The following is a 13,483-nucleotide window of genomic DNA, read 5'->3' as shown; positions in this document are numbered from 1 at the left end:
GGGCCTAATGGAAAGTTGCCAATGAAAACCTGACCTCAGTCAAGCTAGACGCTCTAGAAATTAGAAATGGAGAAAAGTGAGAGTGGTGAGATAAGGTAGCGCTTGTGTTTATTCATTTTCATTTAAATTTTATTAATATTTATTTAAAATATTAAGAAGTTTACTCTTATAGATATGATTGTTAAATTATTATTATGTATTATGTTAATATGTATTTATAGATGTGCTTTATCTTTTCCGCAAAATAATTTTAGTTTAAATTTAAACCATTTGTGGCTAGGCAGAAGAGAAAGAAGACTTTTAATGTACGCCTCGTTGAGCTCTGCCAGATGGTTAGTAATCACAAGCAGAATTCATAATAATACAGAGCTCAGCTAAGCGGTATGACTAATACAGGTAGTCAGAGTATTTCCACCGTTTTAATAGCTTATGACGTGAATTGTTTGAAAGCAAAGCAAACAAGATTGATTACCCACAAAAATGGCTTTGATTGAATAAAAGTTAGCTGAACAAATTGTTAATTATAATAATCATAAAATGCAAATTTTATTTTGCACGCCTAATATATACATTTCCTTATAAGGGCATTGTTTTTGAAAACACAACATTCCGGTTCAAATCGTTTACAAGCAAAACATTTACAATTGGCTTAGCAGTTATTAATTTCATCGCTTTGGAAATTAGTTTTCTCAGCACTGCCTGAGATCGCTAAACTTTTGTTCTGCTGCCGCCGAGCTTGTATCTTTGTATCAAGTCACATGTATTGTTGCTAATGCGATGTGAATGACCTGACAATGAAATTAAAGCTGGCAAATTATTATACAGGCGCACATGCAACTATTGTTAGAAAGAAAAGAAGGCAACAAAGTAGAGACTGGAGTTGTTGCAGAGTCATCGACTGCAGAAGTGTGTGTTGGGTGCAGTGGGTTAAGAGCAATGAATGAATGGCAGCCGCTGCTGAGCTGAGATAAATGCATTAATTAATTTGCCAGCATGACTAACGCATGTGCGCACAGTGGCAAACATTTCCAGTTTGATCTAAAGTTTGGCTCGACCATTTTATTTGCATTTCAAGCGCCGCTCGTTAAAAGATACGTTGATTTTATGCTGATGCTGTGTTTAATTTATGGACTTTATTCAGCTGCTCTGCTGACGTCATAAGTGACTATCGAACAAGTTTGCCGCTTAAGTCTTTTGTTTTTGCTCCCGTTTTTGGCAAGTAGCTGCAAAACTGTGATGCGTTTATCAGTTTAAATAACAAAAAATAAATTAACATAAATTTTAGCTCAAATTTAACAAATGTTTATAGTAGGAGTAATTTAATAAAATTTTTTTCTTTTACCAAATTACTTTCTTGCAATACTAGGACTAAAAATTTACATTTCGCTTTTAGTCCACATACTGAGGTGTGTGTCTCTGATTACACTGAGGTTTTTGTCAAGACTAAGTGGTTGCTACAGTTGTACTCAAACCGACATGATTCCAAAACTGTTTATAGCCGCAGTTGAAAACTGTAATGTTATTTAACATGCTGCTAAGGTCCTTTGGCTCTCAAACTATATGGAAATACTTTAAAAGGATATAATGTTTTTTTTTATTTTAAATTGTCTTTTCATTTAAGCAACCAATTTCAGAGAGGTTTTATTAAATTTTTGATGCGAAAATTCCATAAAATCATATGTTTAAATAACAATCATAATACCAATCATAACTTTACGCTCAAATAATCTATACATTTCGCTTATTAAAACCTCCTTTACTATCTCATTATAGTCGCACCCCTGGTTCACGTCAGCCTTCCCCTGCAGAGGAGTCACTGCCACGCCCCCCGAATCTACTATTCCCCCCACTGCCGCCCCCCTTCAACCACATGCTCATGGATCATGGCCAGGGCATGGGCGGCGGCTTGGGAGGGGTCGTTGGATCTGGCAACGGGGTTGGAGGAGGCGGCGGCGGAGGCGGAGCGGGCGGAGCGTATGCGGCCCACCAGCAAATGGCCGCCCAAATGAGTCAGTTGCAGCCGCCGATGATGAACGGCGTTGGCGGCGGAATGCCAATGGCAGCACAGGTAAGATATTTCCGTTTAATCGAGCTAAGCTCATGAAATAGGGTATAAGTGAAGGATATAATGTTATTAAAAGAGATAATTATATATGGGCATCATTTAATACATAATATCTCATCTTACTCGACAGTCACCCATGTTGAATCACCAGGCAGCTGGACCCAATCATATGGAATCTCCCGGAAATCTCTTGCAGCAGCAAAATTTTGATGTTCAGGTGAGTTGAGATGAATCCTACCAATTCGAAGAGTTTGTTGTTTCCGTGGCCCCCAGAGTGACATTTTCATTGTGGTCTTGCAACCGAAAATTTGGGTCATGCTGGGGGTGGTCTGGGGATTGTTGGGGGCATAGGCAAACGGAAGGGGATGCCTGCCGCCGTATGTGGGACCCACAGAAGCTGCCTAATTTTGCGCATCCGCCGGATGCTGCTGTTGCGTCCCCTGGTAGCCATTTCCGCCAGCCTTGCACAAAACACACTCCCAGTGGCACCGCTCTCCATCTCCATCTCCGTTTCCATTTCCATTGCCGTTTCCATTGCTCCACTTACCACCCACTTTGCGGTGGCCAGCTCGTTGCATGCAATTTATTTCGAAACAAAACGGAAATCGGATTTATTAGCCACAAAATTGCTTTTAAGCTGGTGCTTCTGTGTACCAGTGGCTTCCAAACCGTCGATTGGTTAGGCTCGCTCGCAGTCACATTTCTGCGGTTACAGTGGGCTCTCGCTATACATAATAAGGCAATTGCTGTTCAATAACAACTTTTGTGTTTTTTGGATGTTTCGAATTGAGTATTACATTTTTAATAGTTTAATGAAACGATCTCTAAAAGTATGTGACAATATATTTTTGAACGACTGGGATGTTTTTACCTTTACCCATTAAATTGATTTATTTATAGATTTCTGAGATATCAAACAATTAATCTTGTATTCATAGAAAACATATTGCTCATTTCTTTTTCTAGGAGTGAACACTGTACCTCAGTCAATGTCATTTCTTTCGGTTAACTTCAGCTTTATATCTAGCAAACAACCAACAGAAACGCAGGCTTTCTCCCTCGGCTTGCCAAATTGAAAATCAATATGCGTTGTTGCAGTTACCGATGCTATGTCATCCCCCCAAATCCCCCAGTATACCCTTCCTCGATCCCTTCAACTGTTGGCCGCAAAGCAAATTGACATTTCCACACTTTAGTCGTCGTTGAGGCTGGGGCAATCTGCACTTCCCCTTTTTATCGCTCGCTCCACACATCCTGCAGGCTTTTTTGTGTCGCTTTTGTCTTCCCTTCTGGCCAAAAGGAGAGGGGGAGAAAGGAAGGGGAAGGATGAAGCTGGAAAACTTTATCGTAGCTCTTTGTTGACTTGTGTGTATTTTAAGTGAGCTGCCTGAAAGTATGCTGCGAGAAATTGCATCAAAGTGAAAAAGCCAACACACTGGCAGAAAATGTTGTTAAAGCAACAACAGCAAGGAAAAAAGCATTAAGCTATAGCCCGATCGGGCCAAAGTAGCTGGAATGTCATTACGGATGAAAAACTAAAGCTTTTTGTGGCGGCAAAAAGGTGAAAGTTTAATGCGCTTCCTGTGTTTTGCGGAAAAGTTTAGCATAAGCTCGTTGCAGGCTAAAAGATGTAATAAGAGGCAATGATAGTTAGTAATTATATTTGTTTGTTTTGTATTTTTTAATTTTTAACTTTGAGATTTCACTGTTTTTGGGGTGAAGGTAATTAATCATTTCAAGATGTCTTATTAGGTGACTAAAAGTATGCAGTAAATAATAGGTTGTCGTAACTGAGAGGTGTGGTCTAGAGTAAACTGTTGCATACTTTATGACACCTTTACCCAAATCCTTTATTATTTCAAAACCTATATAAACAATGCTCTTTCAAAGAACTACAGAACTAGCAATTTAGCAATATATATATTTATTTTAATATTCACAAAGCAGTTTTGTTTCTCTATTGCTTCTCTATGAAATTACACTTTCCGAGTTCACTTAAAAGTGAAATGCCGTTGCCCTTTTATCGCCAGCTTTTAATGCACTACAGAAAATAAAATTATAACCCCTGCGTATATGTGAAAGACCATAAAGAACTTTAATATATGTGTAATAATACTGATTATTATTATGTTCTCATATTCTTTCACAAAGATAAAGCAACTCTCAGCACTCAAACCATAAATAAAGCCCAGGGAAACGGGAAACGGGGGGACAAGGACCAAGCTGGAGGACAGATATGCATTTATTGGTTTCATGAGAAAGGCGTGCAATATGTTGCCGATAATGGATAGCGGATAATGCAAGGCATGCACTCAGGCTTTTCCCCGCCATTCCGCACCCTCCGCATTCGGTGGCTTTCGTGCATATTTCTTATTAAATTGGCGTTGATATTAACACCGAAAAGAAGGAAAGAAAAGAATCTTGACGAATCGCATGCAAAATAACGATGAAAACTGAATGAAAGGAGGTTTTTCATTTTTGGGTTCGAAGGATGGCGTTATGGCACCACATACAATGCGAGCAATTTTTGACAATGGTTTGTCATAAATATGAAGACGAAGGGCTTGATGGTTTCGCTTTTTATGAGATTTTGAAGAAAGAAAGGAAATTTCAACATATTGAAGCGAGGAAAAGGAAAATGCCATCACATATGAGCTATGTTAGCTTTTTTTGATTATAGTCAACCCATAGGCACTAATTCTTAATAATAATAATTCCAGGCCAGAGGAAAAACAAAGAAAATTCACTTATGGTGTAACCACCCGCTCAATGTCGGAATACAGAAGGCAAATGAATGGATTGCCATTGAAATGCCGAAGAAATCATTATTTATATGTAGCAGCAGGACTGGGAAGTAGAAATGTCACCACTGACCGGGGAAAATGGAGTGAAAAAGAGGGAAATTGCTTTGGCAAATCGTCGAAAATTAATGCAAACTGTTGCCAAAGAATCATCAATATAAATTTCAATATGACCAAGAACGTATTTGGCAAATGTGTAGACGGCAAATAAGGAAAAATTTAGGACTTGACTAAATCAATTTCAAAAAGGAGGGGAAAGAAAAGGCAAATTGAGTCTGCCACTAATAAGAAAATTTTTTTTTTCTTTAAAAATTAAAATAAAATAAGCTAGCCAAGTACTTTTCCAGTACCATTTACCAATTCCTCTTTCTGAAAAAGCTAATTATTTTGTGGCTTCAAATGTTTTGATGCGGAAGAAAAGTTTTCCTTTTGTTACGGCAATTTCTTTCGTTTCTGCCAACACTTTTGGCTGCTGTCTGTCTAAGCCATGCTTCATTGGCTGCTTTTGTGTGTTAATCAGTCAGTGGTGAGGCTTTTGTTGTCTTCAGCGGGCTTAATCGGATGATTGTTTTCGCTCGCTTTTCCCTGCCTAACTCAACTTTGATCTGAAAGTCCGTTTAATTGGTTTCAAAAGTGTCGGATTATTTTGTTTTCCCTTTGCTTCAGGTATTTAATCCATTGTACTTTATAAATCAGAAAGTTAAGGATAAATGTTTCCAGTGGTCTTGTTTATGTATACGTTTTTAAGGTAATGCAATTATATTATAAAAGTAGCATAATGTGCTGCGGAAAATATTTTTGAAATTAAAAAAAAAACGCACACTAATTCAAATAAATAAATCATATGAATGCAAATAATTATGCCTACATTATGCAAATTCCTATAATAGTTTTGTGTCTTTTCAAGTGTTTAATTTATGCATTCCAATTGAACAATAATTTTTACTTATTTGTTTATTTTTTCTGTTAATAGTGTCATAGTTTTAGCTGAGCAGCAAAATGAGATTTAACACGTGGCATTAAAAAATGCGAATGGGAGTGCAACTTTCATTCTGCACAAATGCCAAATGCATTCCGCATTCAAATTCGCCGTGCATAATTTACACTCGTGAAAATTTGCATAAAAATGCATTTAAATCAATGGAAAGGCAGCATCTGCTCTGCTCCTTTCCCGTCGCCATCTCCCCTTAACTTAACACCCCCGTATTGTCCCTGGCATATATTAATTCAGCAATTAATTAAGCGTTAATTGGCACAAAAAGCATATAGCTCATTATGCATGTGTGTATGGCACTTAGTAAATTAATTTCCAATTGTCCATGGGCAGTGTTTCATTTTAATGCAGAGGCCGCCTACCCACTTTTAGTTCAGCATATGCTCGCTTTAGTCGCAGTTTAAAGGGGATTTGACTAGGTTTTGATGATTTGGGAAATAAATTCAATTAAACGCTATACAAGAGTGTTGAAAGCGTGCATTTCAATTAGTTAAGCTCAAGTTTTGCACTTAGTTTAGAATATAGAATTTATAGATTTTGTATACTTTAGTTACGCATAAATTGGTTAGAATTATATTTGTTTATAGAAATGCGTGTCTAAAGAGCTCACCGACTAAGATCTCATCCGTGAAATATAGGATAAGTAATTTAACTATTATTTCTCTCACAAAGTCTTGAAGTGGTATTTGGTATTAGTTTTATAGAACCAGATTACATCAATGCTAATCATAAAATTTGTGGGACTTTTAAGCTTCCTTGGCCGACCTTCCTCGCTTGCTTTAGCGTGGAAAGATTTTCCAGTTGCCATGGACAACGATAAATTGTCATCCCAACCCTAATATTCACCTCCTGTTATCGGGCGAACGCCATAATCAAGTGGTTGTTGTTTTTGGGAATGGGGGGTTGGAAAGTTGGAGGGAGATGGTGAAAAGTGTCATCCAATGCCGTCACTTGACATTTACCGCCAATAAAGCCCAATTAGCGGTTGCCCCTCGCCTCGGATACTCTGTCTTCGTAGTCTTCCCTTGAAGTTTGTGTGGACACGCAAATGCTAATTAGTGAGTGGCAAATAGTTGAAATCGGCTAGAGAAGGGGGCGGATGGATGGATGGTTGGCTGCGTGTGGGTGTATCTGGGTGTAAAGTGGCTGGGCGTCGCAAATTCGGTAGCCGAGACATTAATTAAGCGACGCCCTGATGCATGCTTCACAGCGTATGCGCTTCAGCCATGTCCTTGCAATTCACTCCTCTTTAATGGATTTTAAGTGTAGAAAGTTTTCATGAAATGGCAAACACCAGAAGGCAGATCTAAAACGAGAAATAGAACATAATTCGTTGATTTTAATAAGATTTATAATAAGTATGCAATCATTTTTTTTAGACAATCAATCTGATTAATATTACTGCCTACTTTTAGGCACCTTTATAAGTGATACGAAAATCCAACTGATTTTCGTTGCTAGAGTTACTAATATATTACACTTCAAAGCTAATCAACTTTTTTATCTGCTTATCTGGCTGTCAAGAGCATTTCCCTTGCAATCGATCAAACTGAAAAAGTTCCGCTCACCTATTAACACTTCTTAACTTTTAACTCAACCCTCAAATTTGAGAACTTCAAAAAAGACGCGAAAAGAACAGACCATTCCTCAACGAATCCAATCCACCCCGAAATGGTGTAAGAAGAGTTTAGCAAATAATTTGCCTTTAATTAACATTCTGACATCATTAAGGAGATGGCAACAGTTTGTCAGATAGTCGAATCATTTGTCTTCACGCCCGCAGGAAATATCATCCCCAACTACCGCACCACCCACTGCTCCTATTTCAGCACCACCACCCCCGGGAAATGCTATTGACAGACCAACCCACCTTTCCTTGGCCTTGATGTTTGTGAGTTGGTATATGTGTGTGCTAATTAAATAGAAAAATTAGAAAAACTACGTCGTAAATTTCAGTGCGCCGCGTACGACGACGATGTCGTGTAATACAAAACCCAAAAGCGCACTTATCACACTCCAGGGGCGAAACGGGAAAATGTGCGGGAAAATCGGGGGGAAAGCGCTGACAAAGAGCGATGGGGAAAATGGAGAACGGAGAATGGAGAACCTCAAACCCCAGATACCCCACAAAACCCCAGAACCCACCCCCCGGCGGGTGTGAAATCATTTGACGACATTGCTCTCTGCATGACGCAATTAATCACATTAAGTTGGCCCGACTGTGTTATTTATTTATTCGTGGCCAGACTGAGCGGGCCAATTCGCCGTAGACTACGAACAATCGCTTGATTAGCTCATAAGTGCACAGCTAAAGACATTGACCTCGATAAGGAATGGAATTACCACTGCAAATGGTACATATAAAATGCTAATTTCCTAATTACATTCTGCTCGATATTGCATTGAAATTGGTTGGAAAATCGACATGGGGATTTCGTTTCACTGGTAAACAACTGTGACCTCAGGTTTTAATTAAAAGTCTTTAAAGTGTACGAATTTTCAATTTTTGACACTTGGAGTGTGATAGAAATATGTTTAAATTAATATTATAAATTAGACATATTTGAATTGCTGCATTATGCTAATTCCAATGCCATTTTCAAAAACATTTCCAGCGCTTAACGCATGCCTAATTTTCATATATGTGTGTGGTTTTTGCATAATTAAGGAGACAAATGAATTTGTGGCATTATTTAATGTATACTGACATAAAAAGTGTTTATAGGAAAAAATTTAATGGTATTCCCAATGAAAAACACGTATTTTGCTATTATATGGGCAAATAGGAACTAAGTTAAATGTATTATTCAGTTTTTCTTGAAAAATTAGATGATGGATCTGCGCCCCATTAAAGCAACTTCTAGCCACTTTTCCCCCATTTTCCATTCCCCGCAATGACCTTTGGCCGTAGTTTGTCAACTTTAGTTGGCTACGTCTGGGGAGGTTTACAACAACTTTTTCATTAATAGTTAACAAGCTTCATAATTAAGCAGCCAGACGGAGGAAAGTCTTCGGGCCTGTTCTTTTATTCGCCCTTCCTTTCTGGGCCAACTTTTTCTGGATTTTTGTTGTTGCTTGGTCGCTCCTTCTTGAGGAATTATGTACTGATAAAGTTCTTTTGGACTTGGCCCATCAGTTGTCCTGCGCCCTTTGCAAGTCTGTCAATGACTTGTTGTTTGATGTCTCGCTGTGGGAGCCGTCATGAGATTTGCCAAGATTTCACGAGATTTCTTGAGCTATTCCCCCAAGCGTTTTCATGTCGCACCTTTCATTCGCAGACAGTTTTTAAGCTGCCACGAAGGCGCTGCTCATTTTCCAGGCCACTTGTTTGCTTTTGGCCTTGCATTTATCTGCATTTTATTCCAGCTCCTTTGACAAGATCCTTCGGCTGTTGAATAAACCAGCAGACTAAGGAGTATGTAAAATTTAACTTTCATTCCGGGCAAGCCATAAATTTAAATTGGCTCATTAGCAAGGGGTTAACCACGAATACCCCAAAGCACAGTTGTACTCTTAACCAAATTTGCCCTGCTTTCTTAGCTGGAATTTACACTATTTTACGGGCCACCCTTTGCTTGACTCTGCTCTGCCATTTTGTCTAGCTCATTTGAGTTTTGTTGGCCAGAAAGCTTAACTAAACTAAAAGCATGTAAAGCACTGGCACAACCAAATACAAAAAAAAAAAAAAGTGGTGAAGAAAACCACATGCAGACACTTTATTCATTTTTGTAGAGGTTTGGGAAAATGGGAAATGGCTTTGTCTGCTAAGTGAGTGTGTGCTGAAAAGTTTTTCATTGAATTTTATATGGTACAGAGCGGGGAAAGCCAGCGAGCCACATACCGAAACTCACACAGCGGGCGAAGACATCGAGTTGATAAAATGTTGACAGTTTTGGGTTAGTTGTCGAAGCCTTTGAGTGGACAAGCTGGGGGATTGCGGAGGGGAGTGTAATTGATAGAGTGTATGGGTTCTTAAAGTTATTTGGCTAGCTATTAAAGTTACTTCGAAGTTTTAGCTCCAAAGCTGGGGAATACTTGTAAGGCGAGTAAGTAAGGTGTCTAAAAGTATGCAGCTATAGCAGTAAAACCAAAGTATTGGATATTTGTAAGATGTACGTGGAAGGTGTCTAAAAGTGTGCAAAAAATATGAATTCAAAGCATTTTTTCCTATATCTTGTAATTTATATAATAATATTTTTTGGTTTTATTTTGGTTTTTGCTTAGGACTGTGTTTTTTATCGACCACCATTAGGATGGCGATCGGGAATGTGTAGTTTAAAACCCACCATTAACCCAATTTTCAATTTCGAATCGCACACAATCACTATCAAAACAGGGCAATCAGGAAATAATTGTGCCACGCTTTGCAACAATCACGCCAAAACCTAATTGCGTACTTTTGAGTCGTGTGTTTTCCAACGTCGCCATATTCTAAATAATTAATGCACAGCGCCGTGCAATCAACAGCAGTTGCAGTTGTCAAGTGACTTCATTTCGGTGCTCAACGGCCCGTGTGGGCTGCAGATGGAAAATGCTTTTCACGCGGGCGCCAGGATAGTGAAAATGGCGGCAAACAAACTGACGACACAGCAAAGTCATAGATTTCCCGGCGATCAACCTGTTTTCTGTTCCTGGTTCGAAGGTTCAGCCACATTTAGCAGGGCAACCACCCACACATCTACATGTCTATATGTCTACGTATTTATATATTCCAATTCAGTGCACTTTAATGGTTCTGTTCAGACCTCCCAGCTTTTGTGGCAAAAAAGTGGGGGCTTCGCTGGTGTCGCGGTGTGCAATTTAAATATATACCTCCTTGATATTATATTTCTCCGGGCCAACCAACCAGCGGCGAGTCCCATCACTCCCCCACCATAAGCCTTGCATGTCACACGCAAACTTTATCTTTTTTGTATCCTTTGCCGTCTATAACTCCGTGCTCTATATTTACGCTACATTTAGTCGGAAGTTTCCCGCGTCTGTCTGTTGCTTTTCCATGCGTTTTGCTGATGGCTGAGTTTGCCTTTGTCTATGGTGGGAAAAGGGTATAATGATAAATGATATAAAGATTGATAGAATATGTAGATAAGACTTTATAAAATATTCTTTGAAATCCATTTTTATTAATTAAAGAGTGTAAGCAAATGATAAATTTATCATTTAAACATTCCAGTGATATCCTTGCTTTTTAACCTTTGTATTTGATTTCATTCCATGAATTCTTTTTGTCTTTTGTCAACAAATATTTCCGCTTGTTCGAGCAGAACAAAAACAAAACAAGTAATATATGAAAGTTCATTTTCATGTTCACAAAAAATGAATGTTTAATGGTTTCTTTATTGGTTCTCTTATTCAACCTCCAATGGCGTGCGAAAAGAGTCAAAGTTTGATGATTTTATAGCGTTAAGCTATTAACGATTGTAATCTATATCCATTCAGAATGCTTTTTATATAACACGCCAACTTTCTTGCAGACAGGCAAATAATTTGGGTAGAGTTTGTCACGTGGGGAAATTGATTTTTACGATTTCGTGAATGGTCGAACTTGATTTCAGGCCATAACAAAGTCTTGTCTACGTTTTTTATGCATATTACCACACCCAAAGTGACTAACCTAAGTCAATGGTTTCGACTTCCCCCATCGATTTCATTTTTTTTTATTTGTGCATAGTAGTTGCAGCGATTCGCTCTATTGGGCCGTAAAATGCTGGCGCAACTGCAGTTGCCTTACATAATCATTTAGAGGCTACTTAAGACAATTTACCGCACTTTTTTTCTTGGCTATTACGTATTCTGTTAGTTTTTACAATTAGTTGTATGAAGAAGCATAATTAAAAGTGAGCACTCAAAGGCCTACAAGAGCGAAGCCGAGTTTTGGACATTTTCAAGGTTTTAAGCTGAAATTAATTAAGGCTACAATATGAATGGACTGGCAATCTTTTGTGGGCTTTTGTATTTGGCAAACCAACACCATAATCGCCAGCATCATTATCCCGATCATTATCGTTATGTTCGTGATGCTTAAGCTAAGCTTTTCAAAGAGCCGGCTAATTTACACACATTCAACTTGTAATCCCCAGCATAATCACAGAGATGAAGTGAGAACGCTGGGTCGCGGGTTCTGTGCATCTCATTAAGGATAAAGAGCAGGAAGTCGTGGTCTCGCGAGTGTGTGTAGCTGTGGTTGCATCCTTTTCGGGGACGCTGTGACACAATGAGCTCATTACGACACTGAGGGGAAAGAAATCTGTCTCTAATGAGAAATTTTAATAAAACAATAAATCCTAAGAAAAATATCTTAAGTCAGTGTTCTACAAGAACATCTACAAATAATGTGTAGGTTTAGAAATTATTTGTTTTGAATTCTTTAATAAAGATGCTTAAAAAAGAAAGAAAGAAAAGATGCTTCAATATATTTTGAGTGCATACTCACAAAATTTATTTTCAAAGATTTTTGTTGCATACTTTTAGGTACCTTTGAAAATTATATCAATATTCTAGGGATTTTCTGTGAACATTTATAGGAAAAACTTCTATTTTTTCTCTGTACAGGCGCCTAGAATATTTGAGTGCATAGATGGGCGGCAACCCAAAACAGTTTTACGGTCCTTTGTTTTCGATAAAATGTCATCCGCGTCACATTTCTATTGGTTCGCCGGGTGCGATGGCAGGACCTTTTGTTGCCATTTCTTTGGCCATAATGAGAGTGCGTCTTCAAAATGGCATTCTGAATGCCACGCCGTCGCCGGGGTCTCTTAACTTGGCTCAAAGGAGTCGGATTGAGTGCAGCAGCAGCTGTCATTTCAGCTGTCATTGTGTGACATCTTCATCAGCCTCGTCGTTCTCGCCCGCATTCGCTTAGTCTTTCACTCTTTTGATAGACGTTTGTCAATCAAAATTATGTGCTGGCTTTCCTCATTCTAGCTCAACATTTCCTCTCTAGACCATTGTTTGCCTTTCGGTTTTGTCACTTTAGTTTGGCTTCCTAATGCATCATTCTTAATTGGCATTTGGTGTGGGTGTCTAAAGCTTTATTCTTACTGGGATTGTTTTTCCAAAAACTTGGTCTGTTCTTTAAAATTTCCATTTTAAATTGCTTAAAATTAGTTTCTTTGTCTTCCTTAAATATTATTATTTACTCAGTACTCTTTAACACTTTAACTTTCCACACATATACCGCAATCTCTTAAAGTCCCCAGGTAAATGTTTTCGTCGTTTGTCGTTCAAAATATGTATTATTCAAATATCCGTGACAATGCCGTCCACAAATTATGGCTATGAACCGTTTGGGAAGTTTATCAAACTCAAACTCAATTTGCGCCAACACCTTTCTCGGCTCTCGAAGCGTCTGGATTTTGCCCCAAATTGTATGCAATGCCATGCTCAGCTGCCTTACGACAAAATTACATTTTAATTCCAAAGACAACAAGAGCAAATAATATGGTAAAACTAACCAAGAACAACATCAACAACAAGAATGAATTTTGAAGTTTATCCGAAAGTTTGCACTCATGAGGTCTCTTCCGGTTGGCTGAGTAGAATCTGCATGAATTATAATTATGTTTTTCATTAAAATTCACCTTGATGCTGAACAAGTTTCGTCGCGATTTTCAACTTTTCGAG

The 13,483-nt window shown here is 38.4% G+C and overlaps 1 protein-coding gene across 5 annotated transcripts in view; it reads left to right on the top strand.

Annotated features, from left to right (window-relative positions):
• The window catches only part of LOC108031335 (maternal protein pumilio), a 182,518-nt gene that overhangs the window by 23,122 nt on the left and 145,913 nt on the right, over window positions 1-13,483 (top strand). For all 5 annotated transcript variants that reach the window (XM_050889328.1, XM_044091373.2, XM_044091378.2 and 2 more), the window contains 2 exons: window positions 1,774-2,068; window positions 2,196-2,282. In XM_050889328.1, the coding sequence (XP_050745285.1) occupies window positions 1,774-2,068; window positions 2,196-2,282 (382 nt within the window). The remainder of the gene's footprint in view (window positions 1-1,773; window positions 2,069-2,195; window positions 2,283-13,483) is intronic.

Source organism: Drosophila biarmipes, chromosome 3R (assembly GCF_025231255.1).
Source record: "Drosophila biarmipes strain raj3 chromosome 3R, RU_DBia_V1.1, whole genome shotgun sequence".
Classification (NCBI taxonomy): Eukaryota; Metazoa; Arthropoda; class Insecta; order Diptera; family Drosophilidae; genus Drosophila; species Drosophila biarmipes.
This window is presented reverse-complemented; position numbering and strand designations above follow the sequence as displayed.